Source organism: Malania oleifera, chromosome 13, assembly GCF_029873635.1.
Source record: "Malania oleifera isolate guangnan ecotype guangnan chromosome 13, ASM2987363v1, whole genome shotgun sequence".
NCBI lineage: Eukaryota > Viridiplantae > Streptophyta > Magnoliopsida > Santalales > Ximeniaceae > Malania > Malania oleifera.
The window spans coordinates 79,360,837-79,377,587 of NC_080429.1; the positions used below are offsets into that span (position 1 = coordinate 79,360,837).

General features: G+C 35.3%; 1 protein-coding gene across 1 annotated transcript in view; it reads right to left on the bottom strand.

Moving 5' to 3' along the window:
* Positions 1 to 283: 283 nt before the first annotated feature.
* LOC131146117 (probable acyl-activating enzyme 17, peroxisomal) overlaps positions 284 to 16,751 on the bottom strand; it is a 78,381-nt gene continuing 61,913 nt past the window's right edge. Inside the window, exons 9-14 of the mRNA XM_058095471.1 lie at positions 8,649 to 8,743; positions 3,237 to 3,453; positions 1,914 to 2,039; positions 1,726 to 1,824; positions 825 to 1,037; positions 284 to 729 (exon numbers count right to left, since the gene is read on the bottom strand). Of these exons, the coding sequence (XP_057951454.1) occupies positions 619 to 729; positions 825 to 1,037; positions 1,726 to 1,824; positions 1,914 to 2,039; positions 3,237 to 3,453; positions 8,649 to 8,743 (861 nt within the window). The 3' untranslated portion in view covers positions 284 to 618. The remainder of the gene's footprint in view (positions 730 to 824; positions 1,038 to 1,725; positions 1,825 to 1,913; positions 2,040 to 3,236; positions 3,454 to 8,648; positions 8,744 to 16,751) is intronic.

The following is a 16,751-nucleotide window of genomic DNA, read 5'->3' on the forward strand; positions in this document are numbered from 1 at the left end:
CGTTTCTCCTACACTTTTCAAGATCTTGCCTACAGTCGATAAAAGGGCAAAAGGTAGAAAGATATTTTCATGGTGCTGATGATCGTCCTCTTCGTTTAATCAAGTACTAACTTGATTACTTTAAGCCCATGTATATCAACAACAGAGACGGTGGCAGCCTAGTTTCCACTCTTTCAATCTGAATTGAATGCAAAAAAATCACATTCGATGGCATCAAATGAAGAATTTTGAAATGAAACTGAAACGCATTCCAAACCATCCAAAAGGTGCATGGAAACAAGGATTGTAATACACGCAAAAAAATGTTTTCTGCAATGGCATATCCAAGGTTAGCCATAAGGCAAGATGAGGCAACAAAATAGCTCAGATATTACTGAGCCATAGATTACAAACTAATCATAAGCCGAAACACATCACTGAAACACCAATTGCCTCTCATCCTCCTATTGGTCAACAATTCACCATAAAAATTTTTACATATTTTTACCCTTCTCTCAAATCCTTCACAAGGCAGCTCGAACAAAAACACCTGTCTGAATTAATAGGTTATTGTAAACATATAGGGGGATGAAAAGAGGCCTCGATACATAGTTTTCTGCAAGAACGTAAAAAAAAAGTTCATAGACTAGAATTTTGATTGAGTTGAGCAAACTGCTGCCGCAACACCCTTCTCATAACCTTATTTGTTGCTGTCCTAGGAAGAGATGAGAGTGGAACAATATGAGAAACCTGCACAAATGAGTATCAAGTTAACAAGTGTACTGCAAGTGCAGTGGTGAAAGTTCCAATAGGAAAGGCCACGACTTGAAACCAGAAATCAGTACCCTGAATAAAGGATTTAATTTCTTCTGCACTGCTGAATTAAATGAGATCCTCAGCTGATTTAAATCTGGTGGTGAGGAATTTGAATCCTTGAACACAACAGCAACTACCAAATTCTCAGGTCCACCTCCCGCAGGCGGCACACCAATGGCAGCTGTCTCAAGGATGCTGTCATCGACTGAATTACAAATGCGTTCAATCTCAATGGAGCTTACCTGACCCAACAGAAAGGAAGCAGATTAAACTATTCCGCACATACAATTTTTTTAACAAATATATAAGTAATCCTATGATCTAATAATATCCTTTTGATCTATGGCTACTGCCAGTAAAGCATTAAACTGGGCAGCCCAAAAAAAAAAAAATCTGTGATACGTTAATCTAATAAGTGCAGGTGGGTGTACTTTTTATATTGAGTGTTCCAAATTTCTCCTAAAAGCATTTCAAGATTGACCTATTTGCTTTGTAACACTGGTAAAGTTAAAAAGCGCAGCAAATTGACCATACAAGAACCTCGCATTTGACTAATGAACACTGGACAAAGGATTATTTTAAACAGCACAATTCTTTTGACTACTCCAAGAGAGTCTTGTTAAATTGACAATACATGGACCTAGCATTTGACTAAGAAAATGGGCAATCAATCATTCTGGACGCTGGACAATGGATTATTTTAAACAGCACATTTTTTTTCTGACAACTCCAGGAGAGTTCAAAATGTCATGATCCAATACCATCAGCTCTTTAAATGTAACATGCCATCGTAGATCCTGTACCGAAAACATGTGGAACCACATGCGCACTATTGGTGTCAAGGAAGTGATGGTGCAAGTGTCATTGCAGGTCACCCCTCTTTTTAGGAATGCATGTCTGCAGGTGTATTTTGTGAGAATGGGTACAGACCTTAATACCCCCAAGATTCATGGTATCATCGGCACGACCATGTGCACGATAGTACCCTTGAGAAGTACGCTCAAACATATCCCCATGCCTTCGCAAAACCTGCACAAGAAAAAATCAACTGCAATGTTTCAATAAATTTGGAGCTAGATCTCAATCTAGCATGACGATCTATGTAGAATTTTGCCAACCTTCCCATTCCAAACAGGCATTCCTTTGAAGTAGACGTCATAGTGATCAGCGTTTAGTAGTGTATTTGAAGCTCCAAACATTAGGGGACCAAGGGCCAATTCACCAATTCCAGGTGCATCTCCTAGCTATAAATGAAAAAAATAAAAGGTAATCGGGTACAAATCATGAAGACTCCCATAAATTTTCAAAGACAACAATAATAATAATTAAAAAAAACATTATGCAGCCAACACTTGTTCAAGCAGTTGATAATGCTAAAAAATATTTTGTGAGAAAAGCAAAAAAGTGAACAAACAAGCACACATGAAAAATAGTCTATAAAATTTATTTAAGTTATAAATCTTATATGCAGTTAAACAATGGCCAGGATCAATAAAAGGATAATATAGGATTTACCTAGAAAAGAAAATTGATATTTTCCTCAGAAATGTTATGGTAAGTTTTCAAGACAAGCTCCTATACTAAAAACACATTCAATGCCCAGTGCAGAAAACTCTCACATCAGACTGGGATCTTCGTTCTTGTGTGGGTCAGGAGGGTGGGTAATGCCTTAAGGATGTCTGCATAACTTGAACTTGTGATCTTCTAGTTTGAGTGTAACCCTAAGCATGCCTATGCTGCATACATAAAAATGTGCAGTGTATTGGCAGGTATCAAGACAATTACCAAATCAGATAAAGGTTATATGAGCTACTAATATGTTATTTACCCAGTAAGGGTGTTATTTTCTCCATTTGGACACAGTGAAGAACTTCATGTACAGCACCATAAAAAATCGAGGACTTAAAAGAGGAGATTAAAATTAAAGGATTTAAAATATTAGCAGCAATTGGCAAACCAGGTTTCTCCACAAGTACATATGATTGATAGCTGTTAAAGCTTGGGATACATTGTTGGCCGCAATCTAATTACTTAAGCTTTAAGGTGAAGTGGTAATCTAACATGGTATCAAAGCTGGTTACTAGGAGGTCTTGGGTTCTAATCCTTTTGCCTGCGTTTATTGTGTGGTATTAAAACAATTATTGTATTCCTTGTAATGGGAGTTATTATCATGTGTTTATATCTCCACCTGCGGTCAGCTGCACAAGCCGGGGAGTGTTAAAGCTAGGTACACACTGTTGGCCCACAACCTAATAGCTTAAGCTTTTAGGTGAAGTGGTAATCTAACAATAGAAAATGTGCAAATTTTGATGTCAATATCAAGATTTGTAAGGCATGCCATGCGCAGGTGTGGCATTATAGTCTAAATGACAATTTGTTACGCAAGAAAGTAAAGATCAATATGCTATTTTTTTCAACTTGTAAAGAAGGGCAATGCTTACAATAGGATTTCCATCATCAGCGAGAATAAATAAACTGCAACCCATAGCTGGTGTGCTAAAAGCAGCCAATGACTGAGCCTGTAACAATGATCCAGAAACAAATCCGCCACCAATCTCTGTGCCACCACAATACTCAATGATAGGTTTGTATTCAGCCCTCCCCATCAACCAAAGGTATTCATCTATATTAGAAGCCTCACCAGTGGAGCTAAAGCAACTAGTGTATTCCCAAAAAAAATGAACACATTAAAAAAAACAATTTTAGGAGCAGCATTAATGATTTGTGTAAAAACTACATGCATTTAAAATCCACACCTTTAGATGTGCATACACATACAAGCATGCACTTGCACAAAGAAAACAAGCCTTTATTACAATTTACAAAATACTAGCAGCAATTATCTTGTGAATTGGGGGCTTTAGGGGGGTGGGGGGTGGGGGTGTGGTGGTGGGGATGGAGTGGGGTGGAACGTGGGGAAGTATAACATGAATTGGGATGTTATTTGTAGGTCAAGTATGAGAGCCGCCTGTGTCTCAAGAATTTGGGATCTAAGAACATTGCCCTTGTGAGAAAGTGGTCATGGCGTTGATGCTTCCGTCTTTGGCATGGAGTAATCAAGAGTAATTTTAGCTTACTAGAGATGCATTGGATTCAAATATTGGAATTAGATTTCTCATTAAATCTTGTGGAAATTCACGATGTAAATTCCACCCCATTTATTTCCCTACATTAAACAAAAATTGGTGGCAGCTCGGGCAGGTCTCATGTTGTTTTGGGAGGATTATTGGGTGGGGGGTGTTAATTTTTTTTATCTTTTATTTATTTATTTATTTACTTTTTTCTGTTTCCCTTTTTCTTTTCATTTTACTCTGCGTCCTAGGTAACCTATTTCTTATTTCTTGATTACTCGTGGATGTTTTTTTTTTTCTTTTCTTTTCTATTTCTTTTTTTAGATTTTCATTTTCCAAAGAATCAAAACAGGGAGACCAAGGAGCTTTCTTTGCCTTTTAGTTTATTGGATTCTTTTCAGCTTTCCTATAAAGGGGAAGGCAAAATTTGGACTCCAGATGTCTAAGGAGTGTTCTCTTGTAAATCTTTTCTGTGGATGGACATTCTTAATAAAGTTAACACTTGCAAATTGGAAGACTTCGCAAGAATTATCTCCTGATGTGTGTGATGTGTTATGCTAGCCATGAGTCCCATGCTCATCTGTTTCTCCATTGCTCTGGGCTTGGAGTTCATGGAATAAGCTTTTCAGTTTTCTTGGTGCATGCTAGGCATGCTCTAGTTTCTTGGAGCAATGACTACAAGTTTGCCCTCGATAGAAATTTCAATTTCGATATGAAGAAACATTGGAAACTTATAGTAAATTATGGAAATTATGGGTGAAATTTTGAGAAATATTAAAATAAATGATTATGCGTGATTTTGAGACAAAATGAAAACCCCCAAAATTTCGCCCTTTTTTATAGTTTCTTTCCAATACATGGACCTATTTGTCCAAATTATCAGGTATTTCAGCTGAAAATTTGCAAAATGAAAATTGAAACCTGTTTTCCTTTTGAAGCCTCCCAAAATCTGAAAATCTGATAGAAATTTCAGTGAAATTTCCAAAATATAGGACTGCCTTTGGGAGCATTAATTTCTAAGTGGTATAGAGAGATGCTCATATTTTCCCTGATAGCTCGTCTATTGATCTGATTTAAGACAGGATTGTCTTTTTTGCACTGCCACGAGTTTTTTTTTTTTTTTTCAGTAGGATCTGTTATCCTCGCTCTTGATCAGGTGCATTGGCAGAAAAGGATTCATGTAACCGACCCCACCTAGTGAGTCTTAAGGCTTCTTGTTGTTGTAATCCGTCATCCTCTTTGCATATTCTTCCTTCTAACAAAGTTTCTTTTTATTATTTTGAAAAAAAATTAGGAAGCTAATGGCAGCAACCCATGCAAATGCACGATTTCCAAACATTGGAACATGACAATGAATATTTTGTAAATAAAATATTTATAAAAAATTTTAGTTGGTCAGAAAACATTAGAGAGGGTATGGATGCAAAGAAGCAAATTTGGTACAAATAGGAATAAAATATGAAGTTGCCTAAACTCAACTTGCTTTGAAGCTTATTCACATTCAGAACTATGAACCTGACACTGCTGTAACCAAGTATTCGGATTCTCAGGGTGTCCGATTAGGGGACCAGGCCACCAGAGGTAAAATTCAGGATTAGCTTGTTTTATGGAGGAATTCAAATTTTATCTGCAGAGAATGGAAAGAACAGTGCTTGCAAGGGATCCTCAATTCAAAATGGAAAAATTAAGGGTCTATTTGGTATCATTGTTATTTTCTGTTTTTTATTTTTTTTTTTTCTCCACAGTAAAGAAACAGATTACAAAAACGAGTTTGATTCTATTGTCATTTTTTTGTTTCTATTGTTGGTTTTCAGTTGTTTGTCAAAAAATTGAAAAACAGATTTTATGATTTTCATTTGTTTTTGAAAACCTATTGCCAAAAATTTTAATATCCAAAAATAGTTTTTTTGAATTAAATTATTCATTTTATACACTTTTAAATTAAAATCAAAATTAAATGATCATATGAATTTAAATATAATTAAAAAATATGTATGCATAAATTTCAAAAACTAATAATAGAACCAATTACAAAATACTTTTACTAATTTTCAATTGTCATGTCCAATAAAATTTTTATTGTAAATTAAATTTTGAAAATTGAACAATTAAATAAAATAATTATGTGCATTATTTGTAATTTTATTATTTTAATTCTATTTTTATAATATTATTTGATTTAAAGATGAAAATGAGCATTTTTTAATTAAAATTTTAATTTGTATTAGTTCTATAAATGTTAACCAAACAGGTTGCCGGTTTCTAGTTTTTAGTATTTATTTCTAATTTTCAGCTTTCGTTTCTAGTTTTTGTTTCTCTAATTTTTGACAGTGATACCAAACAACTCCTAAGGGTTTTAGTAGGAAATACAAAGAGGGGTTTAAGGTTTATTAGGGGAATGTCAGAATAGAGAGAGAGAGAGAGAGAGAGAGAGAGAGAGAGAGAGAGAGAGACAACATTTTTCTTTTTCTCTTTTCATTATCCGAGCATATATATGAAAATCATTTTATTTGAAACAGGGTTTAAGATTCTCAATGCCAAAAATAATTGGAGGTTCACAGAAGGGATTTGACATTCTGCCAGCAAAATTAAAGCATAAGTCAAGTGCAGACTATGCAAGGTACAACTATTTTTTCGGGATAGATAAAAAAGAGAATTTATTAATATGATGAAGAATATAAAAGAGGATGAGAAACCCCCCTAAACAATGTGATTATGTGAATAACAATAGGAAAAACAAAAATGCATATAAAATAAAACTAAGATGGCGTACCAATTGACTGTTCAGATCAGAGAAACTAAAACCACTAAAATAACCAGAAGAGAAAACCTATGACAATGCAAAAAATACAATCGTGAACCAAATGAAACCAGTAGGCAAAGAACAATCATGGGAAATGCCAGCATTTCTCGCAAAGCCATACCAACCATAAAACAGCGAAAAATGAACAGCATCATGATCTGCCTGTTTCCTTGCACCTTCCAAAACCTCTTAAAGCAATCAGGAAAAAATGTCTTGAACGATGTAGAGCATAACCAAAACTCACCAAAAGACTAACACATCACATGCATCATAAGACAATGCCCAGTGAGACCTTCTAATCTACATCAGGTTGTTGGTGTTAAACTCTATTAATAATAAGCATCCAAACAAAATCCTCAACCAAAAAGGGAACCTTAGCATTCCACCAACAATTAGCAAAAGGAAAGGGATTAAAGGAACAAATCAAATAAGAATAAAAAGGTCTATAGAACTCATCAGAAACATCAAAAGTTCAAATCCTAGCATTTCTTTCATGGGCGGGATGAAAGGAATCCAAATAACAAGCAAAGAAAGCTCCTCAGCCTCCCTAACAATGAAATTCCTACCAAATGAAAATCTCACAAGGCATAATCACCATCACTAATCAGAAAAGAAAAAGCACGAACACTCAAGCACATAGTAAGGCTAAAAAGAGAAGGAAAAGCAATAGGAGAACAATGCAATCCTACCCATTACCCAAAGATCCTCTTAGAAAGAAACTTGACAACTATCCCCCATTTTAAAATTAAAGGAAAGAAAATGGGAGAAATAAGCAAGGTGGATTTCCATGTGCTTTCATGAAAAGCTCTAGTTCCAATATATATTCTTTTATAGAAACTGTATATCCAATATCAGCATCAGACGCATTCCCTTGCAAAACTAAATTTTCACTTGAGGCAACTCTTGGGAAGATTCTCATTATTAACAAGCTTCAGAAAGCAGTCTGCCTCATCAAAAAATGCTTTTTTGAGTGAGGAAGATGCTGAAAATATTGAACATATCCTCCTGCAATATTCTTGGGCCAGAAAATCTCTGGGATCTGGCCACTGCTCCCATCAGGCAGCAATAGGTTATTGCCAAAGAGAGTGATATCTGGGCCTGGAGAGGTACTAGTTCAAGTAAGGAAAGAAGGAAAGTTGAATCTAATTCTCCTTAAACCAATTTCTGGATTGTGCAGAGAGAAAGAAACGGAAGAGCTTTTGAAGGACAAGATACATCACTCAACATAATGAAAGATAGAAACCACTCTAATTAGTTGATATAGTGGTGGGTACGAGATACACACTTTACAATTCTAATTTTGCGTATGGATTCTTTTTTCTTTTGACACTGTATATGGGGGCACCCCTTTGGTGCCTTTTAATGAATTCTCTATGCCAACCAAAAAAAAAAAAAAAATCATTCCAAAGAGTGGCTTCCAAAAGAAAATGTCAATGGCTACTTACCCGCAAGGGTAATATTTTTAGACACCAAACTCTTGAGACCCAAGCATCCCTCATCCCTAGATAGACAACCACTTACCCACAAGGGTAATGGTTTTAGATGCCAAATTCTTGAGACCCAAGCACCCCTCATCCAACAACAACAAAAAACCAATCTTGAAGTCCTGCTAGGTGGGGTCAGCTAAATGAATCCTTTTTTCACCAATTTATGCGAACATGGGCCAAGCATCCCTCATCCCTAGAGCTAAAAACAAATTTTGAGACATGTAGTATGTCAACTAGGTGCCAACCAATTATAGAGAAAGCAATGTAATTAGAATCACAATTTTATTAGGAGATATAAGATGCCCACCCCAGTGCAGAGGTACGATAAATAGATAGATAGGCACCAATTTTTTTGTGGATTCAAAGGCATAAGTAAAGGGGTTCAACCTCTGGAACACAATGAGAGTCCTTTCTTATTAGGTATTAGTGTAATACATAGATATATAGATATGAAAATCATAGAGGGTTAAGGGCGTTGAAACGTACACTTACCGAATGGATGACCAGTCATAGCCAGTGATGCAATTCATACTTTTCCATGTCCGAACAATACTTGGGATCACGCCAAGCATTGTTACTTTAGCATCCTATACAAGTTGAAGGAGGAAATGAAATGAACAAAATATCAATAAACCCAAGGCCCATAAATATTTGAACATGTAACAGTTAATGATACACAAGTTATTACCAAGATCAGCAAACCTTTTGATGCCAAGAAACACATAATATTGCCAAACAAAGAAGCACATAATATGCATCAAGGAGCTTAAATTGAAAGATTATGCTTGGCTTTGTGCCTATTTGAAAACGTCAATAACAAAATCACTCTACCCTTACCCTGTACTTAGAAATTAACAGCAATGGCAAAACAAAAACTATTATTTATTAACATGATCATGATATACATACTATTTTATCTATGCTCTATTGTTCTTGTAAGCTTCCCCTAACTTCCTTTCAGCCAAAAGATTAAGCCTGTTAATATTCATGGGTTCAGAGCCTATCATCGAGGAAGTAGAGAAAAAAACTTGCTGGGTAGACAAGAAATCTTCTACTTTAAGGGGCAGGGCCCATTCTCATAAGAAGATAGCTAATCTTCCACTTTATTTTATGTCCTTTTTCCAATTCCTAGCTCAATGTCAAAGAGGGTTGAAGACATTCAAAACAGATTCTTATGGGATAACAGCAGAGATGATTTTAAGTATCGCTAGGTTAAATGAGGGATGGTTCAATAGCCCCTATATTTAAAAGGATTGAACAATAAATCTCTTGTTACTGCTTCAACAATGGTTCTCTTGGAAAATGGAACACACAATGCATAGATGGATAAGAAATCTTACAGAGAAAGATTATAATTTCAAAGTAAGTTTGACTGGGAAATCATTAAGGATGTAAAGCGGAGGGTATCATGTAGGCGTTTGGACTGTGGAGATGGACTAGGAATGGATAGTACATTTTCTGGCAACTTGCAGCTCTTGTTGTGGTAATGAAAATTCTAACCTTTTGTGGCATGACAAGCTGCATGGAAACCAAGCTCTCAAGGTTCAATTCTCACAGCACTTTTGGCTTCCTAAGGGAACACAAATGCTAGAGTGACAGATAGAATAAACTGTGTAAAGGACACAGTGGTTTGGAACATAAACTTTACTAGGCAACCATGAGATTGGGAGAACGATCCTCCGATGACTTGTTCAAATGGTTATATGAGCAAAAATTAATTATTCGAAAGAGTGGCTATATGGAAATTAACTAATGGGAGGTCCTTTCAGCATGAAATCTCTCCACGAGGAGATCCAAAAGCAGCACAACACTGGAGACTGCAAGATCAGCTTTTCCTAGAAAGCAATTTGGAAAGTGCAAGTTCCTACAAAGGCTGCCTTTTTTTCTAAAAAAGCAGCCTGGGAGAGAATTATATCTGTTGACAATTTGAACAGTGGAAATATTTACATTCATGTTTTTTATGCAAAGAAGGAGAAACTGTTCACAAAATCCTTCTTCACTGCACTTGAGCCAAGTAGCTATGCGATACCACACTCAATGAACGATCTTTTTTGGGTTAAAGCTGATTCAAACACCTAAGAATTATGGTCCAGGATTGGGCATTAAATTTATATAGTTAAGAAGACAAAACAGGTTATCCCCCTCACTGTTTTTTGAATTGTGTGGAGAGAAATAGGAGAGCATTCGAGGGACAGGAATGTTCTCTCTGCTGGCTCAAAGATAGATGGCTTAGAACTTCCAACCTTTTTGCTACAATGGTTAGGTGACATTGATGTAAATGCTATGATTAGAATACCACTTTATCTAAAAGCTTAAATTAATAGGTTGTGGGCCAACAATATATATCAAGCTTTAACACTCACCTGCATGTGCAGCCCAACAGCACATGGAGGGATAAACACTTGATAGATAAACACCCATTACAGGGAATACAATAACTTTTTTTTTTCAATACACATAATAAACACAGGAAACAAGACTAGAACCCAGGATCTTTTGGTAACCAGCTCTGATACCATGTTAGAATACCACCTTACCTAAAAGCTTAAGCTAATAGGTTGTGGGTCAACAATGTATATCAAGCTTTAACAGCTATCATTAACCTCATTCAACTTTTAAAACTGTCGGTGATTTGTACTGGATTGGCATCCTCTTGGTGCCCTTTAATGACATCTTCCTTTTTAGTGATTAAAAAATTCACAAATTTTGTAGATGCAGGTTCCTAGAGGACAATGGATGCAACTTTGCATACAAGTAATGGAATGTAGTTGTGAAGAGAGGAGAATTGGGCAATCCTAAGAAGCTCATTTTTCAGGCAGCAAGAGGATGACGTAGGGATTATGCAAGGATAAGGGAGAGACGTCCTTGCAACATGGATGGTGTGGTGGATACAAGGCTCTAGAGAGAGAAACCCTAGGTTAGAAACAGATTCTACAGGGAAAGTGAGAGTCAATAGATCTCCTAAATGGGGTAAAGAAAGGGGTATCTATAGTGCTAGCTAGGGGTGAGGCTATTATCCAATGAGGGGAAGTTATGATTGTGCATACAGCTTCAGCCAATAGGAGAATGTGATTTGAATTACCTAATGGTATAGCAAAAATATAGCCTAAAGAAGCAATGAGGAAAGGAAACATGTTGCGTGCAACATTTAAGTAGGCAAAGGAAAGGTTGAGGACACTGGCCAGCCCACCAAGCCAAACCTCTCCACAACATCCTGGGACCCAAGATTAATCGAGGGACTCTGCCACATATCCTATGATCAATCCTAGGCATGGAAGGAGGATCCAACTCCCTGCACAAATTATTGAGTTGAAAGTTAGTAAAGCAATTGAAATTTGATTGCAGATGCACCAAGACTAACAAGGCATCTACAAACATCAAACTCAGATAACCCAAATTAAGGATGTTTCTATAGGACATAGGTTTTGACAAGGCTGCAAAACCTCCTTTCAAAATACCATTCAATGAATATTTAAAATACGTTAGTCCATGAAAACTTTTTTAAAATATATTCCTCTGAGCATGCTAGATTCAAGATGGTTTCACTAATGTATCCGCTTTAGGATTCTTCAATATGAGTATGGATCGGCCATTTCCTTCATATAAAATTTCAAATTTCAAGTCAACTATTATCATTTATTTCTGTTCTGCCCAACTAGGTCATAATTCTCAGGCTGTGTCTACTAACAAAATTCAGTGTGGTTTCAAGTTCAGAATTCCAAACTAGCTGATTATTTAGGGTCCATCTAGTATCACTGTCAAAAATTACAAAAGTGAAAGCCAGAAACAAAAACTAAAAATGATAAACGAACAACTTGTTTGTTTAATATTTCTAAAACAAAAACAAATTAACAACTTAACTGAACAAATACTCATCTTTGTCCTTGAATCAAATAACAATAAAAAATAATATTAAAATAATAAAAGTGCACAATAATAAAAATTTTAAAAATTATAATAAAAATATAAATTTATTATAATTATTATGTTATTTCAAAATTCACTTTACAAGAACAATCATATAGATTATGACAATTGAAAAATAGTAAAAACAGTTTTCTAAATGGCCTCTATTATTTTTTTTTTAAGTTGGTTTAAATTTATGAATATTTTTATTTTAAATATACTTCAAGTCCATATGATCATTTAATTTTAATTTTTAATTTTTAATTAAGGACTTTGTACAAAATTGCAGTTTTATACATAAGATAAGGGAGGGGCGACTTAGAAGGTTTGGGCATTTGAAATGTGGGTCTAATAGAGCACTTGTGAGGAGAAGTGAGTTATGTTTTTTGGCATGAAAATATGTAGGGGTAGACCTAAAATAACTTGGAATGAAGTAGTAAGGAAAGATTTAATAGACCTAAAATAACTTGGCCTAATAGAGCAGTTGTTGTTGTTGTCAATCCACAAAGTTAATTATGAATATTAAAGGATTCTAACAACAGGTATCCAAAACAATTGAAAACAATAAAATTAAGTTTTCAATTTTTTTCAAAAACAGATGAAAATTGACATCAAAAATAAAACTGGTAACATAAACATGTGTTTTCATAATCTATTTTTTTCACTATACAGAAATGAAAATAAAAACAAAAAAGCTAGCCAACAGACCCTTAGTTTCCAAGATTGTCAATAGTGTGGCCAACATAATTCACCCTACCATCCCTAAATAGTTGAAATAAGGCTTTTCTGCTGTCGCTGCTTCATTTATTTTTATATTAGTAATTCTACACAAGGCCATGGTAGTTTTGTCCTTGCAATCGTTCTCTTTACGGACAGACCCACACCCAAGGTTTTGAACTTTAGATTTCAACTAAATTTTTGTGGCTTCAGTAAATAAAATTTGATGCCGACATCCGTTTCAGTTTTAATTTTTAAAAAAGATGGGAATTACTAGTAAAGCATGGAATGTTTTTAAGAAACTTCAGAAATGGTTGACAGACATTATAATGCAACATTTAGAACTAAAAAATAATTAGTAAAATAAAAAAATGACAAGTATATAGTGTGTAAAGCATAGGTGTCTAATTGAGATATGAATCATGAATCAAAATTTCAATTTTAGGAATTGAGTATCAAGAACTGAATCAAATTGTAATATTCAGTACAAAATTTCAAAACCTATTCCAAATTACATGCACAAATGGTCTACAACAAACAAAAGAGCAAAATATATTCATTTCTTTTTATAGAAAAAGAAATTCATTAGATAAAGATAGAATTTACAAGCAGGATAGAGGACATCTCCTTAAACAATTCTGATAATCCTCAGGAAAACCAAAAAGAAAATTGCAAAAATAACCAATGACAAAAACTAAACACGCCCTTAGAAGAGACTTCCAATCACGCTGAACTCCTGAAACACACATTCCCTTGAAATTTCCATAGCCCTACACTGAAACACCATAAAGAAGCCATAAACACTGTCTTTTCCGATGCCAACCAATATGGTAACTTCTTCCCTGGAAATATATGCGCATTACGTCCCTTCCACAAGCCTCAAAACACTGCAAATATAGCACAATTCCATAATGCAATTCCTTCCTTCTTCCTCCCAAGCCCCACAAAAGAAATTGCCAAGAACTCCTCCACTGTTCTAGGACAAACCCAACTTTCTTCAAAGTAATTGAATAACTTGTTCCGAACCTTCCATGCATGATTGCAGCGCAGGAAAAGGTGTGGAACAGACTCTGAACAATTAAAGCACAGCATACAAATATCAGGAAGGAGAGCCTTTAAAGGCCCCCTCATCCGCAACAAGTTGTTACTATTTACCCTATTAAGCACAACCAACCAAAGAAACACTTTGATTTTAGGGGAACTTTTGACCTTTCATATAACCTTGTAAAGAGGAAAAGAGGAATTTGTCTGAATCAAGAATTCAAAGAAAGATTTACAAGAACAGACTCCTAGAGAATCCAACAACCAATATCGGCCCATCATTTTCAGAGGATACCCTACAATTATTCAGCTTAATCAATAAGGAAGATAACACAATAGTTTCCCTATCATTAAAGGCTCTTCTGAATTCGAAATCCCAAGAGGGTAAAAGACCGTCCGAGTCTACTCTAAATGAAGAAATGGGATCATTTTTCCCTGAGCTCAATCGAAAAGGGCGAGGAAAAAAGGTCGACAAAACAACATTCCCCATCCATAGGTCTTTCCAAAAATGGATATTACAACCCTTACCCAAAATAAATTCAGTATGCGAAATAAAGTGAGGGTAAATCAGAGATATAGCTTTCCACGGACATTTCGAAGAGCATCTAAAACCCAAATTAGTAACCCATCCATTCCCATCAAATCCAAATTTACTTTTGATAACTCTTATGTCACAATGAAGAAACCTCCAGCGGTAACTGCCAGAGCCACTTAGCCAGAAGAGTCATGTTTCTAGACACCAAATTTCCAAGACTCAAACCATCCTTCCTCTTCAGTCTTACAAACCACCTCCCAACCCACCAAATGATCCCTAGAACCTGCTACCCCTGACCAAAGAAAATCTCTCATAATTCTCTCAATCCTACTAGCGACTCCCGTTGGAATTTTAAAGATAGAAAGAAAATACAACAGAATACTAGGAAGACAAGCCTGAATTAGAGTAATCCTCCCTCCCAAAGAAAATACAATAGATTTCAAACACTTGAAAGTTATTACTTATCAGTCATATCATTTTAGTAATAATATCTATTTTCAATAAAAATAAACGATTTATAAAGAGAAAAATACGATTTTTGGTTTTGAATCTCAAATTTAGACTCAAAAGGAATTTTTGTTCTGCGGTCAAATGTTTGAAAAATTCTTCTGAAATTCTGAGATTTTGAGAAATTTCAGATTCAACAGAAATTGACTACCATTTCAATTTCAAGGGTTGTGGAAACCAAAACTTGACAAAATTTCCAAACATTTCGTGGACATTTAAGACCATTGCACCATTTCTATTCTCTTCCATTTTTTAGCAATTGAAATCGAAGTAAATGAGCAATCCCCAACCCCAAACAAAGGTCCAAATAAAAATACAAAATAAAAATATGGAAAAATTACTGATGGAACACAACACCATAGAAAGGAAAAAGAAACGCACTCGGATTTTTATAAGTGAAAACATGAAGCTACCAATGAAAATAGGGTTATCTGATGCAGCAGTTTTGCTTGCCATTTTGCAGCCTTTGTTTCAAAAGGCTTCTCTTAACTGCTTTCCTGAAAGGTGCTCTTCCGAAGTGCAAACACTGGGACCACAACCACAAACAAATGCCCACAGAATATTGCCCACTGAAAAACGTTCCAAACATTCCTAGAAGGAAATCAGATATAAACTACACAGAATCATAGGGTCTTAAATAACCAAATTGTAAGCCAGAGGGGTGCCAAAGCACTTGTTTCCCCATTGCACAATTCCAAAAGCAGCTTAGCAATGCAGGCTGTCTTTCCATTAGACCACAAATGTTACCAATTCAATGCTAACAGGGGAACAGGAGCCCCCTACAATAAAGATAGGATAAAAACTAAAACTATGAGACCAAAAGCAACTCAGTAATACAGGTAATCTGTCCATCAGACCACACATGCCACTGATCCTAGGTTAAGACAGGAACAGGAGTCCCCTGCAATGAAGATAGGATACCACCTATGAGAAGGTCTTGCTGTCCAGTTTAAACTTGTAAGACACATCTCTCTAAATATTTGGGTAGGGTAAAATGCTGGGATTTGAAATGCAGCCTAACCCCATAGATTGCCCAGTGCCTCAAACAATTACCAAAAAAGAACCCCAAGGAAAAAGGAGAAAAGGAGAAAAGGATAAAAGGAAAAACAAGGAAAGAAAGAAATAAAGAAATAAAGGAAATATTGTAAACTTCCAAGGGCATCATACTATTGATTAATGAGGGATTTGATGGTAGAAGGAATCAAAGATATCACAAGTAATTTCACAGTACTCACATGGCAGAGCAATGTTCAAGCGTACAGGGGTTCAAATATATGTTGGTGGCAACAAGACTAGCATAATCAAAATTCACATTCCAAGAATTTTGCTTGGTGACCTAAAGGATCCCTGTAATCAACAGGATCATCTAAGCTCTAAACCAAAACCAAACTAGCATGTGGAGCATTATTCAGGGGATACAAGAGAAGGAATATTTGGTTCTATCATCCTACAAGCATATCACCTGATAACAGTCCTCTTAAAACAGTAGATATAAAATAGGCCTAAACTGAAAGGTTAATTAGTTGAAATATATCACATGCATGGTCTTAAATTTCCATGAAATTATAGAAATTTCCGTCAAAATTTCCACTTTCCATCACCCTCATAATTGAAATGATAGTTGATTTCCATCTTGCATAATTTCCATTGAAACTTCAAAGAATCATCCGAAATTTATCGCGATCTCAAAATTTTAGCAAAACTATTCAAAATTTTAACTATAGAGTGAAATTTCCTAAGAATTCAAATGTGAAATTTGGATGCAAAGTGAAGTTGCTCTCTTAATTTATCTTTTTTTCTATTGAAACAAAAGATTATTACAAGGGCATTTGAAATTACATGATAAATTAAAATTTCAACAACAATTTATTTAACCATTAATATCTAAA